The sequence below is a fragment of the Chiroxiphia lanceolata genome, chromosome 6 (genome assembly GCF_009829145.1).
Source record: "Chiroxiphia lanceolata isolate bChiLan1 chromosome 6, bChiLan1.pri, whole genome shotgun sequence".
NCBI classification, from domain to species: domain Eukaryota; kingdom Metazoa; phylum Chordata; class Aves; order Passeriformes; family Pipridae; genus Chiroxiphia; species Chiroxiphia lanceolata.
The window spans coordinates 32,864,485-32,886,904 of record NC_045642.1 but is presented as its reverse complement, the minus strand read 5'-3'; the positions used below and the strand labels follow the sequence as shown (position 1 = coordinate 32,886,904).

Here is a 22,420-nt window from a genome sequence, read left to right as displayed (position 1 = left end):
ATTCAAGCCTAGCATTTTAGCACATACTCAAATTTAAATAGTTTAGTTACACTGAGCAAATAATGAGCAAAACCTGCCTTGTCACTTTCCAGCCCAATCTTGCTTAGAGATGCAAGCAGGATGCCCTCCAAGTGTTCAGAATTGGCATTAAAAGCAAAGAAACAAAGATTACTAAAAATCCCAAGAGGACATAACACAGGAAGCAGTTGGCACTTCAGTGCAAATTCTGAATTTTTTACTATTCCCAAAGAAGCTTCATGTGTCCACAGCAAAATGCCACAATCAGTGTTCAGGCCAAGGTTCTGAGCTGCAATACCAGGAACTTTTACTGAAAGGCTCCTTTTTAATGCCAAAGAATTTCATTGCTCACAGTAATTCCAGATGGGAATAACACCCTGAGTAATATAGTTAAATATCCAATCAGCATATAATTATACAACATTTCCCAACTTAGCCATTTGTGGACATACAAAAATTAAATTCTATAGAAAACTTTTGAACTACCTGACAATTCACATATGTTTTTGTTATTAAGCATATGCTAAATGTCTTGTGGGGCTCTAAAATAAATAATGATGATTTTCCAAAAAACAGTTTACAACTGTTTCTTTCATTACCTGAAGTAATTTCTAGCACATACCATAATTTTTATAGATTATCCTCAAAGCAACTACCTAAAACAGAAGCATGCCTAATACTGTAATTGCTGTCTACTGTGGGGTGTGTTTCACTTTGTCTTTTTACAACTGGTTTTCTAATCTGTGGCCTTAGCCAGTGAACTAAGAGAATGTGGAGTAGGAGACTGATATTTAAATTCTTTATTTGTTATTTTGTTTAGCATGATTTGTCCTTGCAAGCAATAGTCTTTGAAAAGATTAGGAACCTGTGTCTAGTGCAATAAGAAGAATAAAGAAGTATATAGAAAATCCAGACAAAAAGCTACACAGTGGAAAGCTAGAGGCTACAATGTCAGCAGGTTCAGTAAATGAAATAAGCGATTTAATGACTTTAAGTGTTTACATTATTTTTCTCACATGCTGTTTAGAATATTTCCTGCTGTACACTGGTTCTCACTCTTCTCTCACCTATTAGAAAGTCACCACAAAAAAGATTTGGTTTGTGCAATAGATTAATAAAAAATCCATGACAATAAATGATTTTAAATAATCTACATCTTTTACCTTACACTTCAAAATGTTGAAAACTGCCTAAAATAAGCTTTAACATTGATGAATCTATTTGCAAACGTCACTTAGGTCACTTCTACATTGAATAAATGTTATTATATAAATATTTTAGTGCAGATATGAAGATTTGACTTACTGAAGTATGGATAGAAATGTACCAAAGCACCAGAAGCAATAATTAAAAGAACAGCCTGCACAGGTAACCAGGGACACTACCGATAGTAAGAAAACTAATTAACACTGAGTATGTTATTTATATCTAGACCATGGGGCATATGATTCATCAGTGAAAAACTGCACTGTTTTAACATAATCTGTGCTCTTCCTCCTCCTCCTCATGGAATAACACCACATTGCGTGTGACATTCTACAGGAAGCCACACGACAGCCCAAAAGATACTGACAATCAGGAAACAAAGATAATAGACAGCAACCTTGCTTAACATTCATGAAAATCAAAATACACAAGACTTTGCAGCAAAAGGATCATTTGTTTTATTACCAATTCAGCAGAACCCAAGAGATGCAGTGAGGATTTGACAGCTAGTGTCTTTTTCTCTCTAACCTCATTAGCAATGCTGTCCAGACTGCTTTAACATATGCAATATCTCGAATGAGAGTGATAATATCCTGTGAATGGGCAGAATCAACTTAGAGAATTCACTTACCTAGAGATCTGTTGAGATCATTTTCTTCTGTAAAGTCCCACAAAAAGTTTCATACCACTAATTTTCTCCATCCAACTGGAAGGATGTCTGAGTCAGTGTCATAAAAACTACTAATCCAATAGCTAATAGTACTAATTAATATTAGTACTATTTAGTAATACTGCTAGGACAGCTTTTGATGCAGCCCTGTATTCTGTTAACTATACTAGTTTCAGGCATAAATTAGTATCTCTTCCTGATTCTGACTATGTCATACAGGTGCACCAGCTGAACTCCACACCAGTGGGGTATTTCTGCACTATTACATGGTGTCAATCTATCCTCTGGGACTTATTCATCAAGATGTTAACTCTAGAATGAGCTTAAGAACTGGCTCCTTTTCTTGTTAACTTCTCCTCACTTCTATTCCAGCTCTTGTCTTTCATTCAAAGAAAAGCCACCAGCTTCTTGTACATTGCCTAGGCCTGTGGTAGTGGGAAGAACCAGTGCAAGATGCATGCAGCATGGCCCATGGAGACGCAGGATTTTGCAAAAAACGTCAAGAATAAGAATCAATTACATGTGAATTTTTTTTGAAGTCCCGTTATTTAGCCTCACTTGTCAGAAATATAATCCTGACAAAAATGATCCTCCAGAAAAATTTAATAGCTTCCTTCAAATATTTTTTAATCTAACAATTTTGTTGTTGTTGTAGTAAAAATATTTTTTTTCTCCGACCTGTTTCTCACACATAGGCAAACTATTCAGCTGACATTTTAAAACCCTCAGTTTCAGATAAGCACACAGGATGTATATTTTTATCTGAAATTATTAAAGTGATGAATTCATAAGCACTGAATTCATGTGACAGACAGCAATAATAGCTCCAACTGTGGTCTATAACAATACTTAACACCTATTAAATAATAAAATATCATCTTACATGCCTTCATTCCAATGTGAAATCTGTCCTTTCACTACTACAGACAGTCCCAAATTCACATCTGCAAGAATGTTATCTATTAAGTTACAGATCTGGTAAGTTAATAGCTATCTAGAATAAATGAGAAGGTACTAAATATAGTGCATTTTAGCTTGTTGTTTCCCTGGAAAGTGGTAACAGTCCAAAGAAAGATACAGAATTAATTATAATAATGAAATACTTCTTGTAATTTACATATTTTAAAGCAAAATAAATATTGACATAGAAACTGCAGAATCAAAGGCAAGAAAAAATCAAAGCAGAAAAAAATCTGCTGAATTGAAGCATTATTATTGGGGGGGGGGGTTCCTTTTTTTTTTTATTATTTTTTTCTTTCCCTTTCTCATTTTCTTTCTCTTTTTTTAAAGATCTATTTTTATATGTCCAAATCCTGTAACTTAGCACGTACAGCTGTGTCAGACTCCTAGAGTGGACGGATTTAAGCTATACAATCAACTAAAATTTTGTGCTTAGCAGTGTGCTTAATGCTAAACAAACAAAGTAACACAGCACACAAGAATTGACAGTTTTAAAAAAGAAAGAGGCAACGTATTTCAAACAATATAACATGGGTCAGGCTCAACTATTTACTGAAAGAGACAGAGAATAATAATCTATTTTTAATGAGCAAGGACTTGCACTATTTGTCTCTCAACAAACACTGAAACTTCCCAAAATATCTGAGGTGTAAGGAATAAGAGATGTGAGATATTTAAGGCAGAAGGAAATGGGGCAGTGTCTGAGCCAGTCAACACGCCAAACACAGAGTCAAAGCAGAGGAAGTAATAAATGGAGGAGCAGGCTGAAAGTTGCCCGGGGTCAAGGATTAAGATGAGAGGAAGGAGGAGAGGGAGAGCTACAATACAAAAGTGAGAGAGAAAGGTGATGGAGATTAAGGAGAAGAAACAGGCTGTGAAAAGATTCCACTGGAAGTACCACAAGTACCACTCAGAAAGATTTTCTTGGCAAAGTATATAATCAAACAGTTTAAAGAGCTATACTTATCTGGGAGGGCAAGTTCTTTAGGATAGAAGCAATAAAAGATAAATCCTAAAATTAAGAATTTGACCATCAAAACATTTAACCATGTAAATACTGAATGTGTGCAAGTGCAAAGACAACAAGAATATCACTTATCACTCAATACAATTTGAAATGTAATCACAGGTCAGTTTACACACCACCAAGCCTGCTGCAGGAATACACCTGCCTCAGAGGAGGTGCCTCAGCATATGCATCCTCAGGCACACCAACATCAATTTTAGTTAGTGATGAAGACGGACTATGCCTGGGTTGGGATAGTGAAAATGAAAGAAATCAAAGGAGAACAGCACAATGGAGCAGGCTTTAGAAGACATGAGGAAACAAGCTACTTTAGAACAGCTACCTCTCAACACCACTCATTTCTTTTGTTTTCAGTCCTTCAATAAAGGACTGGCTAATTATAGCAATCTTGAAACAGCAGACCAGAAATGATGCAAAAAAAGTGTTAATACATTACTTTAGTAGTTACCGCCTACATTTCTTTTTAATACAGTCTGTATTTATTCATATTTTAACAAGTATCTGCCAAAATGACAAGCAGCATTTCACAATCTCAACTCTGACACATCGACATGTTACAACCAGTCAAGTTTGGAGACAGCTTTTTATTTTCTCTAGAGTGCTTTTTTTGGAAACATTTTTTCAGTGTATGGCTGATTGCATAACAACTGCAAGATACTACATGCATGTTCAATAACACTTGCATGCCAAAATAACTGTAAAAACCACCAAAAGAAGCCACAAGTATCTCAGCTTTATCAAGGCTTTCTTGAACCCAAAGGGTTCTATTATGAAACAAAAGAAAACAGTCTTCATTATGTAACATGGCCCTTTTTATTGGCCTCAGTCAGGTCTGGCAAAATAAAGCCTTAGATGTCTAAGTACCTAACAAGTGGTCTGCTTAATTCACTAGAAAATGTTTCTGTCACTCAATTCATTTTTGCAACTTTTTTATGTAGTCATATTACATCACTGAGGAAAAAACCAAGCTGTATTCTTTTAAAAGTTCAGAGTCTAATTAAAAGGTGGTTCATTAGTCAAATGGATTTTTGTCACATGAAATTTTTCACTGGTATGCTAATGAACCAGATATAAATACCAGTCACTACTGGTATTATAGCTGCCAGTATTATTACATTTACTTTAAATATAAAATTACAACTTCGCAAGTGCTGGCCATCTAGCATATAATTTTGTTTTGGAAAGCATTTCTATTTAAAGTCATTCATAAGCACATACCTGCTCTCTGTCTTACTTTGAGTTAAGCATGCATTCAGTATTGTTCTTGAAAAGGGAGGTTCTCTCTCTCTCAAGGCACAGTGATAACATACGCCATTCTGAAGCCTACCACTATACGAATGTGAGAGCAAAATGCTCTTGGTCATATTTCTGATTCATATGAAAGATATTCTTCATATTTTGAAATTCTTTCATCTTCAACATGTAGATGCCAAAGGAACCAAATGAAAAGCATAACTTCCCTTTATTTTTGTTCTCACAGTTCTGTTGTAACAGTAAACCTGTTATGCAAATTATGCACATTGGCCAAAGACCTCTAAGGTTTGTCCTCCTTGTGTCCCTACACTTGTGTCACCGAGAAGAACAATTAGTTTCACCTCATCGATTTCCCTCCTAGGATTAAAAAAAGGGGATGCTATATCTGTGAACTGAGGACCCTAAAATCTTTTTCCAGAAAATCCCAATATAGTCTATTAAGTTTTACAGTTGAAAGTCAGATGAAGTGCATTACTGCACTGACACAGAGACAATGACTGAATTATACTTAACTAGAATTGTAATACAGAAATACAAGTAGTTCCTAGGAGAAAAAAATGCAGAATTAAATAGAATTCAATTTCTAGAACAACGAACAGACTACAAAGCACCAAAATGCATGATGAAAGTCTAGACCAAAATTCAGACGTGTTTTTAAAAAGATTTTTTGTTCTGAAGGAGTGAATCAATTTTTGAATAATTTGGCTGGATGAAATCAACAACATGGCTGTAATAAAAAGCTGACACATCATTTACAATACAATTATTCGGATTCAGTTGCTTAAGTGAATGTTAGACGCTAAAATTAATTTATCCTGGTCTACAAAAATGTGGATCATTATAGATCTATCTATCATAGATTTGCCAGCTCTATGCCTGTGCCTCAGACACCCTAGTGCACCTAAAACTGCTTTCTCCATTCTGTACGCTTTTACATCCCTTCCAAAGATCTTGTGTAATAAGGAGGTAACACAAATATAGCATTCCTTCCTTTCATTTCTGAAATGACCTTACAGGTAATTGCCTAGGGCATTGAAATGGGTGGCAGAGATAATTTCATGTGAATAAGCAAAGCATGAGCTTCTTATTTCAAATGGTACAGATAGGAAAGTGTAAGTCAGATGAAGGAGAAAAGTAGTAGAAATAAAGGAGACACGATGAAGGGGTTGTGGGAGTGTAGTAAGGATGACTGCTGAGTAAGAAAGCGAAGCAGCATGCTACTACTATACATCATCGAGAAGATGGGTGGAAGTATTTCCACGACAATTCAAATCTATGACTATTTAAATATTAGTATCATTAGATGTTGTTTTTAGCAGCCAAAGCTGCTAAAGCAGACCTGAATTCCAAGAAACCTTTCATTTGTTCTGCTGGAACACCCAGTTGTCAGCCCAATTTGCACATTTAACATCAATGTCAATGAGTTACACATAAGAGAATTCAACCCACTGATGACAGAGCTGCAACTTACTTTACAAAGTTAATTGAACCTACGTTTATGCTCTGTCTCATTGACCATCCACATTATTAATGCCTCAAGCCTAGGCTATGTCACAGCCTTGCTTGTAGCCTGAAATCCCCTTTAAGCCTATAGTCACGCCTAACCCACATGAGGAAAGTTTCAGGTCTGAGCTCTGTGCCACAAGGCTGGAATGACTGTAACTCACTGGTGTGAGAGAAGCTGTGTAATGTCAGCCCTGCCATGAAGATTTTGAGAGATGTATGAAGTCTGTGCAGACATATCTTACTAACTATATGCAAGAATTGTTCAAACTCAGGCTACTCTTTGAACTACATGAGTATCCATCCAAAGAGTCTCATACACCAAACTGGAAAAGCAGTGGGTGGCTAGCACGGACCAGGCGTGCCATGCAAACACACCCTACATGACAGATCTCATACAAAGCATCTACATTACTATAACTGAAATACAATTACACAGAGAGTAAAAGAAGTAGGATCTGAAAGTCAATTAGTATGGTTAGAAATACCATGGAAGACGGGTGAAAAAACCCCACCTACTAAATTTAATTAAAAAAAAACCCAAACAAATAGACAAAACCAAACCCAGACTCCTGCCTGTTCTAGATAAAAAAAACATTTCCCTTTGGACCTGTTATAAAAGAAAGTGTTCTCACTGTACTTAGCTATCTCAAAATCTTTAACAAAAGAGATATCTCTTGTGAAGTTCATGTCACCCTAGAAATCTGAAATAGCTTCCAACTACAGCTCATTTTCTGCTAACCTTTGAATAAAGCCTTTAAACTCGAAGTTCTTACAGGCAACCAAATTCTGAATAGAATGGAAACAAATCTTTTGTTTACATTGCAAGGTGAAATGGTTTAAATGTTATCCAACCAGCTTGATGAAAAGGACTTGACAGATGTTCAATGCCTGATGAGATGAAAAATAGAGCTCTTTGGGCTAATTACGCTTGGCCTCTTTTGCTAATCCACAGAATGGAGAAAAAACTCTCAACATGGATTAAGACTGTCAAACTAAGCAATGAAATTAGGAATATTTTTTTTCCCATGACTTGCAAAAATATAAGGAAAATATTGAAATGGAACACTGCCTTTCATACTATAAATTAGAGGACAAGATAGAAAACTGAAGGCTAAAAAGTAAGAGATTATTGAAAAATGTGAAAACCTGAAGAAGTATGTCCTAATATTTTTCTTCCTATCTTTGCATTTTTGCATAATTAGACATTACAGAGAAGTCTTTCATTTTTGCATAATTAAGTATAACTTGCATAAATAAGTATAAAAGGGGAATACAAATTAATCACAGGAAAGAAAGATGTAAACAATTCCTGGGGATTTATATGGTGGTATTTATCTTACTCGTAACACTTAAAACTGTAGTTTCACTGTGTGTCAGATTTAAAGAATCATCTGTTTTAGTAAACTAGCACAAAAATTATTAGGTCCATATTCCATGAAAGAAGGATATGACAGGAAATTAGGGTACAAAAGAATTATAAATAAATATTTAGATCTTGTACAAGACTATTCTGCCTATACAAAAAGATGTATTACCCTCTTTTGTTCTTGGTATATTAGTTGGAGTTTATTATTCACCAAGAAAATAATTTTCAGAAGGCTGCTACTTCTAGGAAAAAAAATGTTTGTTTGAGGTTTTCTTTATTTTTAGTTTTATTTCTATGAAAGCTGGTATTTTCCAAAAAGAAAAAAAAAATCTGACTGGCATGAATTAGTATAGGCTATCAAATACATGCTCAAGTTTAAACTGGAATGTCTATTGAAAAATTTGTACATAACAGTAACTTCATTTTAATATACATTTATTTGAAAACATATACTCTCCAAAATTAAGTAGGTTTTTTTAATAACATTTTAAATATATTTTCCTTACTTAACTATTTTAATTTCTTAGGACAAAAAAAATTTCATTTTGAAAAATCAGAAATTAGTGAACATACACTCAGGTTCACAATATATTGACAACTACAATAATGAGAAGAATATATACTCTAGAAGAAACTTAGAGAAAGTAATCTCTAAATTTTACCTTTTTGAGATGAAATGGCTCAATGCCAGCAGCTTTCCAGGTCATATATACATATCCTAAACAAAATTAACTCAGGAAAAAAAACCCCAAACTTTTAATCTCTCCAAGTGACTAAACAAAGTTTTAAATTTTACTATTATAACTATCAGACTCAAGTATTGTTAACAAAATGTTAGTCAAGGGGCTGCAAAACCAGTGAGTTTCAATGATGTATAAAATAAAAGAAGCCAGTTTTTGAGTAATTGCCCCAAAGATCTTGACTTCTGCTGACTAACGCTCCAAATTTATCCCAATATGCTTGAGAAAATTCTGAAGCTTTTAGATATGTCTGCCTTAGTGATTGTAGTGTTCGGTTTCTCTGGACATGGAAATCAAGCTATTTGTTATAAATACACTGGCAATATGAACCAGATCCCATATACAAATTATGTATACGAGGTAAGCATGATTAACATCTTAGGTCACACAGAAGCACCTGGTACTTTGCAGATAATAACAGTTAAAGCTGCTGGGAGCAGGTTGGGAACTGAGAGCGTGCCTTTCCAACTGGAAGGACCTCCCAGGGCTACTAGTCTAGCTGCTGACAAATGTGAAGTGTTAGGGGGTAAAAGGAATCAACTTTTAGCTTTTCTGCAACTTCTCCCTCAAAAATAATCAGTAAGTTCATGTATTCATAGAACTAATAACTTGTTAATGGCCAAACTCCCCTCTACTAAAGTTACTTTTACTGATGTTTCTGGAACAGAAGTATTGAAGCTTAGAGAACAAGAATCAATTTACTACATTTTGTACACATAATAAGATTTATTTTCTATTCATAAATATTTAGTGGCTTTGGTGAGGAAAGAGGTTCAGATTTACAGGGGTGATAATCAGGAAACAGTTTCTACTCACAAGATAGACATACATATATAAAATCACTGAAAAAGTTATAGAATAAAAGCTTAGAATATCTTTTCCCATAAAGTCAGACTTTTTTAGTACACACATTTTCCTGCTTAATTTTCCAACATACTCAAGAAAAATGACAGCAAATACGGTCATATGTTAGCTAAACTATGAATCAGTTATACCCTTAATCTCTGTAGTTTTGAATTATCTAAGTAAAAAAATTATTATATAGTGGTAGCAAAGAAAGGCTAAGTGATTGCTTAAGACAATTGCAGAGAAACTCCCTGTATCCAGAATACAGAAATGACCCATATGCCCCTTCACTGTAACAGCACACCTTACGAGAAAAAAACATAGCACTTTTCCTTTTAACATGTCCAAAATGTAAATGAAAAAAAAAATTAGAAAATTACAAAGCATCTAAATCTTTATCACACATGACACTGCTAGTGGCAGTATATAGCGAATGTCACTCAGATGAGGGACTGTGACTTATTTCTATTTCCTTCCTTACTCACTTTTTCTGGTAAAGCCTAATTTTGCTCAGCCCTTAAAATTCCTCATGTAAAACACATCCCACAGTTCTCAACATTTCACCTCTATTTTCTCTGTCCTATTTTTACCTCGCAGATCCCCACAACAAAACACACAAGCCTGAAGAGCTCTTTGAATATGATCTAGAAAATCATAAACACTTGGAGCGATTCAGAAGTCACCATAATCTAAATGTAAGGGTAGTCATAATCTAAACCCCAAGAAAAATGATTCTGACACAAATAGTTAAATAAATTAAATCACTAGGTGCAGTATTTTAATGCTATGACTCATAAATAATATTCACTACTTATGGGTATTATTTAAATGTATTATTATAGATTTAATGTCACATCTGAGTCATGAAATAATATTCAAAATTATTTACTGATATGGGATACCACAAACACATAAATTGTGTCTTTATTCATTTTTAGTAAATTTATTTTAAAGTATATTTTTAGCAGGGAATATGCATTTTTTTCACCACTTTCACAAGTTGGATTTGGTGCTATGTCAAAATACCAAAGAGTAGCTATTAGAGATTTTAAAAATTCCCATATATATTATTAAATCATACTTACAGAGGTAAATACTTGAATTTGATCTCACTTTATATATTATCCTGATCCATCAAGAAAAATGTCAGCTGAGCCATTTCTGTTGACTTGTTTTAAATGGCCAACAGAACACAGAGATTTACAAAGCGACAACTTCCACAATATCCCAGTATTTTACTTCAAGAAATTCTTTTTATACTGATGAAAAAAGAAGTCCATTTCATTACAGTAAGTTTCTTAAACTGAGTGCACAAACTGTAAACCAGAGGCAATGTTTTGGCCTTTTCTCCCCCCAAGAAATTGTTAATCTATGACCAGCATAAAACATTAAGCTGTCTCTGGTTTTCCATGCCAATTTAAATCACTGGGTTTCCCCTCACTGACTGCCTTTGACTGAAGAGTCACATGTTACAAAGAGAGAATAAAATATAACTGTTGCTTAAGTGTGTCATGCTGGGAAGTCATTCAACTAAAACAGGAGCTATTTGTTCCCAGCGTCTATCAAGAGTGGTCTTCAGAGGGTCTTTTTAACTCAGAGACTATGTCTTGAACTTCCAGTCCTGTCTACATTCATTTCAAACTGCTATACATCTATAGTTTCAATGCAGCATTGCCCTGTTTTGTATACACTAGTACGAAAAGACTTTGGCTTCACTGGGATGAAGTATTAATGATCGTTTATCATTAACATGTGTCATAAGACTCAATAGAGAACACACAATGATGTCCTCAAAGACAATCATAATAGACTGTATGATGAGGAACTGCATTGAATGTAACAGGAATGTAACAAAGATCCATTAAACAGCTATGCAGTGACTGTAATTTAGTTGGACATACTTATTAGCAAATATTATACATATTAGCAAACTTTGCAAGATTAGGTATCTAGAAAGGACACACTAGCTTAACTGGAAAATTTTAGATACAGTCTGCAACTGTCTACAGAAGGAGCAACAGAAATCCTTACCAAAGAGGATATGTATCTTACATCTAGACCAAAGTGGCAGTTAGGATACTGGTGTTACTCACTATGATTCAGAAAGCCAGTATCTGGAAAGATCTTCAGAAATAATTACCTCCATTTTAGCCACACTGAGTCTTTAGGTAACACAATTCCCATGGAACCATCAAGGTTTTACATTGGGAAAAAAAAAAAAGAAGTTAATGGTATTTATAACACTGAGATGGTAAACTGAATTTTGCAGAGATGATAATCCACAGAAAAAAACACGAGGAAACAGAACTTATGACTGCTACCCCACAAGCAAGTATAGTACTGAATTATATTGGTTCTATTAAGACATTAACAGATTTAACATAAAATTTCATTACTTTATGATCCAGACTGTAATCTACAAAATCATTTCATAGTCAGAAAAGGAAGGCAATAACTTTAAATAATAAAAATAGATTGATAGGATTGATATGAATCAAGTTTGGATTAAAACTTTTGAACATCACTATGATAATTAATCTCATAAATTTTATGTGGTAACGAGCTCTCTCTTTGTTCAGAAAAACTGTGATAAGACTATTCAGGTTTGGAAAACCATGAAAAATTATCAATTAAATAACTGATGAATGGAGGAGGAGAACTGGTGACAAATGATAGAGATCAAAGTACTCAATGCCTTCTTCACCTCAGTCTTTACAAGTCCAACATGCCTTCAGTTATCCCACACTCCTGACATCAGAGGGAAACTCTGGAGCGAGGAAAACTTACCCTTGACGGAGAAGGACTAGGTTAGGGGGCATTTAAACACCCTGGATGTATATAAATCCACAGAACGAAACAGGCTGCACCCACAAATGCCAGCCACGGGAGCTGACCATTGTCATTATGAGGCCACTCACTGAATGGTCAGAGCAATTGGTAGAAGTTCTTGAAGACTGGAAGATCCCTCTTACCTTAAGAAGGAAACTCCAAGGAATTACAGGCCATGTAATGGTGATGGAGAAAATACTCCTGGGAAACATTTTCAAACACATGAAGGCCAAGAAGGTGATCAGGAATAATCACCTTTCCAATGGGGAAATCATGCTTGATCAACCTCATTGCCTTCTACAATGAAGTGATTAGGTTGGTGGATGAGATACGAACAGTCTGTGTCAATTACCTTTACTTTATTAAACCCTTTGACACTGTCTTCCGTAACATCACCATGCTGACAAAGTATGGGTTAGACAAGTGGGCACTGAGATGAATTAAAAACTGGCTGAACCACCAGGCCTGGAAGGTTGTGATTGGTGGCTTTAATTGCTGTTGAAACTAGTGGTTCAACACCTTCACTACTGACCCATATAATTGGACAGAGTGAACCCTTCACAAATCTGCTGCTGAGACAAAACTGAGATGAGTGGCTGATACACCAGAGGGTTGTGCTACCATCCAGATGGACCTCTATGGGGAGCAGCAATGGGCTGACAGAAATCTAATGAAGTTCAACAAGGGGAAGTGCAAATTCTTGCATCCACAGAGGAACAACCTCAGGCACCAGGACATACTGGAGGACCAATCAGCTGAAAGTTACCTTTGCAGAAATGGACACTGGGGTCCTGGTGGCCAGCAATAAACCCTCATAGGAATAAAAAAAGGCTAACAGTAACATGGGTACAAATTAAAATTTACATAATTCTACCTTAACATAAGAAAACACTCTTTTAGTGTAAGAGTGACCAAGCACTAACACAGATTGTTCAGCCATCATTCTCAGAGAAATTAAAAAACTCTGTTGGACATGGGCCCAGGCAATCTGCTCTAGGTGACCCTGACTGAACAGAGGGTTAGACTAGATTATCTCAAGTGGTCCTTTTAAACCTAAATGATTCGGAGATTCTATGATTAATTCTCTCTTCTTTTTTATTTTAATTCTTTTCTTAACTCCTTTACAGAATCTTCAAAGAACATGCATTCTGAATAAGATGGGTTTTATGAAACAACACACTTATGTATAATACTTTCATGTGAATTACCTGTGAGAAACTATGCATCATGTCTCCATGTGATCCATATGCAAAATTACCTCATGAAGTGCATACTTGCTGTGGACAGAACGCTGTAGTGCTTTTAAAATGCTAATTAGCAATTCTCTGAACCACTTCAATTAGAGAATATATTTATAAACCTTTCCCTTCCTTATAAAAGGAACATCACAAACAACATAATATAATCTGTCTCCTGTTTGTTATAAGAGCCTTCAAACAGAGTTTTGCTTATATGAACTTCATTTCAGGAACACATCATAAGGTCTTGTTATTGAATTTCTCTTAACTGACTGTGTCCCTTTTCAGCTTAAAGAGTTAGTTAAGTTAGGAAAACACAAAATAATATTCAAATAGTAACTTTATATTCATTATTTTTGCTACCTTCATTAAATATCTAGGATAAAACTTTGCCTGTATGCCATTTTTCAATTACAAGTCTTCTAGCACTGGCACTACAATAAGTTCATTTTTTTTGTAGTTAATCATAATACACCCAAACAAATTCAAAACTTCATACATGTTAGCAAACCTAGCCAAGGTAACACTCCCTACTCAGTCTTGGAGTTCCCCTTTCTCGATTGTCCACCCTCTCTTATTCTTCCTTCACTATTAAGAGCACCCACCCAAATATTACAGTCTCTCCGTATCTTCATCCAACTTTATTCACCTCATTTCCCACTCCTAACAACTTCTACTTTAGCCAGTACCTTCTGGCTTCCAGTTTTGGGATACAATTGATGTTTTGGAGATCAAGTGATTCCCTACTGTGAGGGGTGGTCCTGCTCACTTGTCCCTTCTGTCTCCTGGTAGCACACTTGCATGTCCTCCCTCATCCTAGCTTTGGTTTTCTTCAGACCACTAGGGGACTGTTCAGCTCACTAAACCAGCAAAAGCTACTCACCTCTCTCCTTGCTGGCTCAGTTTTCAACTTGCTTAGTGATCTGACACAAATTACCAAAAAGCAAGAAAAACATCAAAGTTGTTCCAAAGAAAGGGAGGAATAGTGAAGAGAAGAGGCCTTTGCTAGAAGAAGGAAGAGAGTAAGAAGAGAATGGGTCTGTCCTTTTCAGTCCCATAGGCTCAGCCATTTTACCTGGCACAAGCCTTAATCATTTAGTTCTATTCCAAGTTAAAGTTTCTCTACAGTCCTACTAACTTTGGATTTCTGTGTTTTCAGGGTATAGTCTTTTTCACAACTTCTATATATCAAAAAAGGAGAATTCTTCATTGGCTGGGGGTAGGGTAACATAATTTTTCTCATTTGTTCTTGTTCTCACTTTCCCCATTCCCCCTTGTCAAATTTTTATTCTTTTTTCCACATTAGCACCAATGTATACAAAAGGAAGTCTGGTAAATGACCCATCCAAGTCTCATTCTGACTCAAACCATGGTCATCAGTCACTGTCCTAGAACTCTCCTAAGTCATAGAGGCTACGTCATAACCAGAGATTTTTAAGTTTCCTGCTCTGAATCAAATGCACTTCAATAACTGCTAAAAATACCACTAATCTTCCTCCTCTTTCAGATAATACTTAGTAAAAGAGCATATTGGTGTCATTCTTTACTAATTTAACAATTCTGAAAATTTTCTCCCTATTTTTTTCTACCACTGTGAACAACTTGAGAGAGAAGCATTGTCAGAAACTAAAAGGTCTCAGAAAAATCTTTCCCTGAGGCAGATATTCAGGTATATTGAAGATCATTTCAAAACCAAGCTTGGCTTCTCCAGGGCTACAAAAGTATAATGTATTTTATGTTAGAGTAGGAAGAACTTCATACACAAATGCAGAAAGTATGTTTCTGACGATTTAATAAATGTCTTTTTTATGAGAAATTTTAGTGTTTGTACTTCTGGTTTTGCAGAGCAGTTTATTTCTTGAAAGCCTTAAGTTATTCTAAAGCTTTTACTTAGAATTTTGATAATTCAAATGAAACTATTACATGCAAATATAGGTATGTTAATTCCCAGTCCTGCTTACAGAGAAAATTGCTAAATAATTATTGTTGAACTATAAATTATTCTCAGTTAACTATTAACTCGCTAAGATGAAAGCTGTGGTCTCTTCCCATGGCCGACAGTTGCACTTCAACAGGAAGATCCCAAAACCTGTACTTTCAAATGAATTCCTGACAGAACTTTGTGCAATGAAACTACAAGATATGTGCCATAAATATGTATCTATATATCTATAAAGAAACTGAACTTCAGAAAAAGTCGAAGTACAGAAGTAAGGGTACTCTGTCCTAGTTAAATGTTTCAGTTTTGACTGCAGGAATATTCTCCAATTATCAAGAAAAAGTGTGAAGAATTATGATTTTAAAACAATCAGAAAAGAGAATTAAAACTATGTGTAGAGCTGTATGAGTCCAATTTGTTATTTAAACTAATAAATTAGAATATTTAACTAATTAATGGAATTTTCCAAATACAAAGTTACATAAGTAACTAAAGACTCTGAATGTTTTGCAGAAATAAGTAGTGCATACTGTGACAGCAATAGAACTTTGAAAAGCCATTCATAAGATCAGCATTTTTGCCATGAAACAAATCTTTCAATCAACCTGACTGATAAAAAGTCAACCAAAATTCTCCATAACCTGGAGTGCAAGTTTATAACTGAAAATCTTACTATCACTTACATTGACTAAATTTGGAGATACATCATTTGTCTCACTGAACTATAGTTTGTTAGTTATTACTCATGTCAGTTTACAGAACAGAAGTACTCCAAATGCTCTGTCAATATGAACGATTCCAACCCTGGTTCAGAAGAAAATGGAAAATCATCCCAGATCCAGAGACATACCTACAGTGTTATATATGCCAGCAAAGTAAGAAATTTTTCCTTAAAGTCACAGATTTTCTGACACACCAGTAATAATGCTGGCATACAATCATACTTGAAAATGAAAAAAAAACCCTGAACAAAAACCCCAACAGAATAGTATTACATCTTTCAGAAAGTTGCTGTGATATTTTTTATCTATATTAAGGTTGTAAGGTAACTGTAAACAAGAACTAAGATCTGGTTTGTCTGCTTTTCTACTCTCCACAAAGATGTTTCTGTTTAATAGCCAGGATTTTCAGCCAACAGATGCCATTTGTATGTATGTGTCTTATTTTGTTTCTTGTAAAGCTATTGTGGGTTAACCCCAGAGAGCACATAAGCACCACACAGTGGCTCACACACTCACTCCCATTCTAGATGGGACAAGGGAAAGAGGCATGGAAAAAAACCCAACAACTCAGGGGTCAAGATAAAACAAACAAAATTGTTTAATAAATGAAGGATAAGTGGAAGAAGAGGAAAGAAAATAAGTGAAACAAGTGATACTAAAGCAATCACTCACCGCCTCCCATAGGTAGACTGATGCCCTGCCAAATCCCAAGCAAAAGATGACTAACCCCTCCAAAGCCCCCTCTTTCTGCTTTTTTCCTGAGCATGACATTACATGGCAGGGAATTTCTCTTTAGTTATTCTGGGTCATCTGTCTGGGTGTGTTCCCTCCGAGCCTATTGTGAAGCCCCTAGTCTATTCACTGGGGGGATGCAGAGTGGGAAACAGAGACTGATGCTGTGCAAACACTGCTCAGCACAAGCTAGAACATCCCTGTGTTTTCAACACTGTTTTCATCACAAATCCAAAAAACAGCACCATACAAGCTACTATAAAGAAAATTAACGCTGTCCCAGGCAAACACAGTACTAGATTACAGCACAACAGGTACAGTTCCACATCTAACAATTCTAAATAATACTCTAATTTAAAAAATACTAACATAAAACAGGGAGAAAAAGATTGGCTGTGCTACTTTAGTCTTATCAAAGGGTGAAATTGCTAGTCTTGTCAGATAAACCAGCTCACCAAAAGGTATGATGAGTACAAGCAGCAATGAGAGGCCTAGGACAGCAGAGCACAACAAGAACCAAGAAAGTAATGGAAGAACGAGAGCATAGCACTCATCTTTTCTGCTGCCAATGAGTGTTTGCATCAGCTTTGTCGATTCATCAAACAACACTCTAAACCTGATATAGTCTTGAATGGGACTAAAGCTACTTCTAGAAGTACCAGTCATAAATGCAAGCCTCATAGGTAGTATTCAACACCCTCTGGCTAAGGTAATGGTTTCATATCCCTACACACCTCCCCTTTTGGAATCCCCCTTTCATGTCACTTTGCACTGTCAGCCCTCCCTATAACACACAGGGGTCAATCTGAACCATACCTACACCACTGCAGAATTAGGTCATCCAGCTCTTTTCTTGAGGATGAAATAAAGGATATAGATGTTGATGTTCTAGCCAACAAAGTATTCAGTATGTCATATATTTATGCATTTTTATATTCACAGGATATATTTATAAATAAACCCATGCACTGCACTCAAATACATTGTAACATGATTCCTGTACACAATCATTTTTAAAACAAGCCTTTTGTTATAGAATTTGCATCAACCTCTTGTATTTAAATGGTCAAATGTAAATGTAAATTAGTTAAATATTAGAATACTGTTCAGACAACATTCTGTCAGTTAAGTTAAACAAGCTAAAAAGAATATTTTGGATAATCACTGTTACCATAACATTTTGACAGACTAGAACACAGCACAGGAAAATCAGGTAAATAAACATGTAAACTTTTTTCATTTTATATAGAAAAATCTTTCATTAACTTTGGTTAAGAGGTCATTCAGTAACAACAGGACTGAAATATAAGCTGACATAAAAATGCATCTCCAAGGAACTCTTATATAGTTGTAACATTTGTTTAAAAATTTCAATAATTTTCACTCCTTAAGTAGTGAAAAATACTTTCATTGCAAACATATTTATTATTAAAGGCTAGTATTAAAAAAAAAAACCAAAAACCAAAACCAAACACTACAACACTTTCATGGTTGGCTGATTCTATTAAGGATTTATCAAATAAGACTGACCTGGACAGAAATTCTGCTGTGTCTGAGTAGTTAATTTTTCTTGCACAGCACGCTTTTCAAAACGCTCTGCAGTTGCATTCTGATGTGAGCCCTGTTGTCTGTTGGCAAATCCCAATTCTCCAGGTTCAGAAAACTTCAGATAAAACTGTGGTTCCAAATCACTGAAAGAGAAGTTTATAGCACCATGTCTTCCACAGCCATAGTCACTGAACGTAGATTCGTCCTCGGTGTTCTGTGCTGGTAACGGGAGAATCCGATGATGCAGCTGTGGGCTAGGCAGTCTTGAAGATAACGGAGAAGGAACAGGTGACATTTGTCTGTGTGTATTAGATAGTGGATATGAACTACTAAAAACATTACTCACTGCTGCTAAAGGGGGTGAATGCAGCCTTTTCTCTTCCAGTTTAAGATTATTACTTGTCTGAGGAATATCAGGACTTTCATTTATAGGCAGGTTCAAAAATAAATGCTTGCTGTTTCCCTGGGATACCGTGGTTCTTTTCTCATATAGAGAGCCCGGCAGGTTTCTGTCTGCTCTTGTAATTTGTTGCAGTCTCTTCCATTCTGCAGCTTCATCTAAACTGTCGCTCCGTATAACTTTCAGAAGAGCTTTATTGACTGCTCCCACAAGGTTGCATGACTCATCAGTAATGTGCACTCTCTCTGCTTTGTACTGCAAACCAGAGCCCTCTTCCTCCTTCTCCTGCAGCACAGTGTTATTATAGTCTCCAGCAGCTTCATCTACAGAGCATACATCAGTTCTTGATATAAACTCATTATGTACTGTTGTGAGAACAGGAGGAATGGTTTCTTTCTCTCTGTGAAAATCAGGTAAAGACTCTGCAGGGGGTTTGGTAACTTTTTTAATACAAGCATCTAAATCCCGTATTTCACCAACAGCTGTGATTCCTGGTTTCTCCTTGCATATTGGCTCAGCATACTTGCTACCTTTCAAGTTTTTAGCAGCAGCTGGTTTACTTAATGTCTCAAGTTTATTAGATAGACTGTAGTGAGACGGCTTCACTGAAGTGATACTCTGTTGCACCTTTGCAACTTCAGGAATGCATTCTCCATTATCCACTGGTTCAACTGTGACCACATCGTTGCTGTCTTTGGAGCTAGAACTTGGTAAGTCAGCATCCAGTTTCATGGCTTTGTTGCTCCCAAGAATACACCTTTCTGGTTGTATTCTACTGTCTACTGGCAAATTTTCCTTACCTTTTACTGTTAGCCAATTGGAGGCAGAAAACGAACTGGGATAACTCCTGGTAGGAAACCTTGTGGGGAGATTCTTCTTAGTTTCCTGTTGCGTGTCTTGTGCACTCAGCAAAAAAAGATGTTCATGTATCTTTTTTCCCCCTTTCCGGTGTCTGAATTCTTCAAAACTCTCTTTCCTTCTGTATTTCCTCATTTTTTTCTGATTCAAATTGTCTCTTGTTGTGGAATCCAGAAAGAATTCCTGCTGATGTGTAAGACTAGAGTAATTATCACCTTTAAGTTTCGTGACTCCAGAAACATCCTGTCGCTTTCCCTCCTGATGTCCTGTCTTAAGGTCTGGAACATGATGTGATCTCAAAACACTGGATAACAGTTTTTCCTTTTCAGTAGTCCGTTTGTACAGCTCGACAAGAATGTCCTTCATGGTAGTTTGTTTGAAAATAATATCTCCAAAGTTTTCATATGGCTGTTCTCTCAGCTCCATCTCTAACCTCTCCCTTACTTGATAGCAGCTACAGAAACGTTTACTGGTTCTATCCAGAGTTACACAGCCCTTGTAAGTAAATCCTCTGACTTTTCCCTCTGGAAGATAGAAGCTGATGTAACAAAGCTCCATAATGGGTTTGTGCAATTGAAGGACAGTATGTGTGCCTTCCATTATGCTTGCCAAATTAATCATTCATTTAAATTATGGGCTAAGTGTTTCAAAGCTTGCATGACATAGCATGTGAGGCAGGGAATGGACGGAAGGCATCTGACTAATCTTCAACAATAATATTGTCTGCTGGAAAAAAAAAAGAGAAGCCTGTCAAACTTGATTATGGCAAATTTAATATGACAAATAACAAGCCTGCAGAAGCATAATCTTTTACTATCCTCTGATACAAATCTTTTACCTTGAAAAATCTGACACAAAAAGAATGACATTGCTAACACTCATAGTTGGAGTCATAATCCTTCTGTCATATATCATCCCTCTGTCTCCGGGGTTCTCAGCCAATGTTCTGCAATAAGAGCACAAGATATTCACTAAATACCCATTTCATACAAACCTTACTTTTGAATAGTGGAATCTATTGCTCTCCCTCTGTTAAAAGTTAACTTGCTGTTGAACATTTAGTAAAAAGAAGCATTCGAGCATATCTGTTGTCCTTTTACTCAACATCATCACAATGTAATTAGGTCTTGCTGCTTTATTTGCTAGGAAAACGTGAAAAATAAATAAGGCTGAAGATTTTCTTTCTATGAAAGTGCCATTACATCACGAAAACTTGGAATAAGGAAAAAGAAGTTTCTGTTTACTTTCTAGCATATAGGTACTACATAAATGTATTTTGATTCAACATGCAATACTGTAATTGTACTACTATGGGTAGATTTATTTAACTTTGTTATTGTATTTTTTTGTACAGATGAGATATGTTTACACTCTTTCGATACATCATAGAAGTTCATTTACTCCTTCTGAGCTCTAAACTGGCTTTTTAGCCAGAAGGAACTCTGTTACCACAATTAAAGTGGACAAATTTGAAGTTCACCAAGAAATGCATAAGGATCAGGGAAAGGCCTAAAGCCCAGGGGGATGGAAAGCTGGAGACCACCTGCTCCAAGGCTTTTCTACATTGAAAAATGCAGGGATTTCAGATTTCAACTTAAAAAGCATAAATACAATATAACTTTTCATCATTTTAAAGCAGTTAAACTTAGCCTCAGGCAACAATAATTAAAAGGAAGCTGCCATATTACTATGTAACACATTTCAGAGAATCACATAATATGCAGAGTTGGAAGGGACCCATTGAGATCATTGAGTACAACTGCTGCCCTACACAAGACAGCCCAAGAGTCACAGCATGTACCTGAGAGCATTGTCCAAATACTTCTTGAACTCAGACAGGCTTGATGCTGTGATCACTTCTTGGGGAGCCTGTTCCAATGCTCAACTATGCTCTGGTTGAAAAAACATTCCTTGATATCTAACCTAAAGTTCCCCTGACTCAGCTTCATGCTGTTTCCTCAAGTCCTGTCACTGGTCACAAGAGTGAAGAGGTCACTGCTTGCCTCTGCTTCCTGTCAAAAGCATGCTGAAGCCCGTGATGGGGTCTCCCCTCAGTCTCCTTCAGGCTGAACAGACCAAGTGACCTCAGCCTTTCCTCATATGGCTTCCCCTCAAGGCCCTTCACCATCCTTGTTGCCCTCCTTTGGAAGCTCTCTAACAGCTTAATATCTTTCCTATATTGCAGTGCCCAAAACTGCACACAATATTCAAGGTGAGGCTGCCCCAGTGCAGAGCAGAGGGACAATCCCCTCCCTCAACCAGCTGGCAATGCTTTGCCTGATGCCCCCCAGGACAGGGTTGGCCCTCCTGGCTGCCAGGGCACTGCTGACTCATATTCAACTTGCCACTGACCGGGACCCCCAGGTGCCTTTAGACAGTGCTGGTCTCCAACCCCTCATTCCCCAGTCTATATACACAACCAAGGTTGCCCCACCCCAGGTGCAGATTCCAGCACTTTCCCTTGTTGAACTTCATATGGTTGGTGATTGCCCAGCCCTCTAATTTGTCAAGGTCTCTCTTCAGGGCCTCTGCCCTAGAAGGAGTTGACAGCTCCTCCCAAT

General features: G+C 36.3%; 1 protein-coding gene across 3 annotated transcripts in view; it reads right to left on the bottom strand.

The window, feature by feature from the left end:
- FMN1 (formin 1) overlaps positions 1-22,420 on the bottom strand; it is a 183,245-nt gene that overhangs the window by 145,482 nt on the left and 15,343 nt on the right. For 2 of the 3 annotated variants that reach the window (XM_032691135.1, XM_032691138.1), the window contains exon 2: positions 18,584-20,582. In XM_032691135.1, the coding sequence (XP_032547026.1) occupies positions 18,584-20,480 (1,897 nt within the window). In that variant the 5' untranslated portion in view covers positions 20,481-20,582. Of the gene's footprint in view, positions 1-18,583; positions 20,583-22,420 lie in introns of those variants that run through there. The other variant, XM_032691134.1, reaches the window with a different exon arrangement.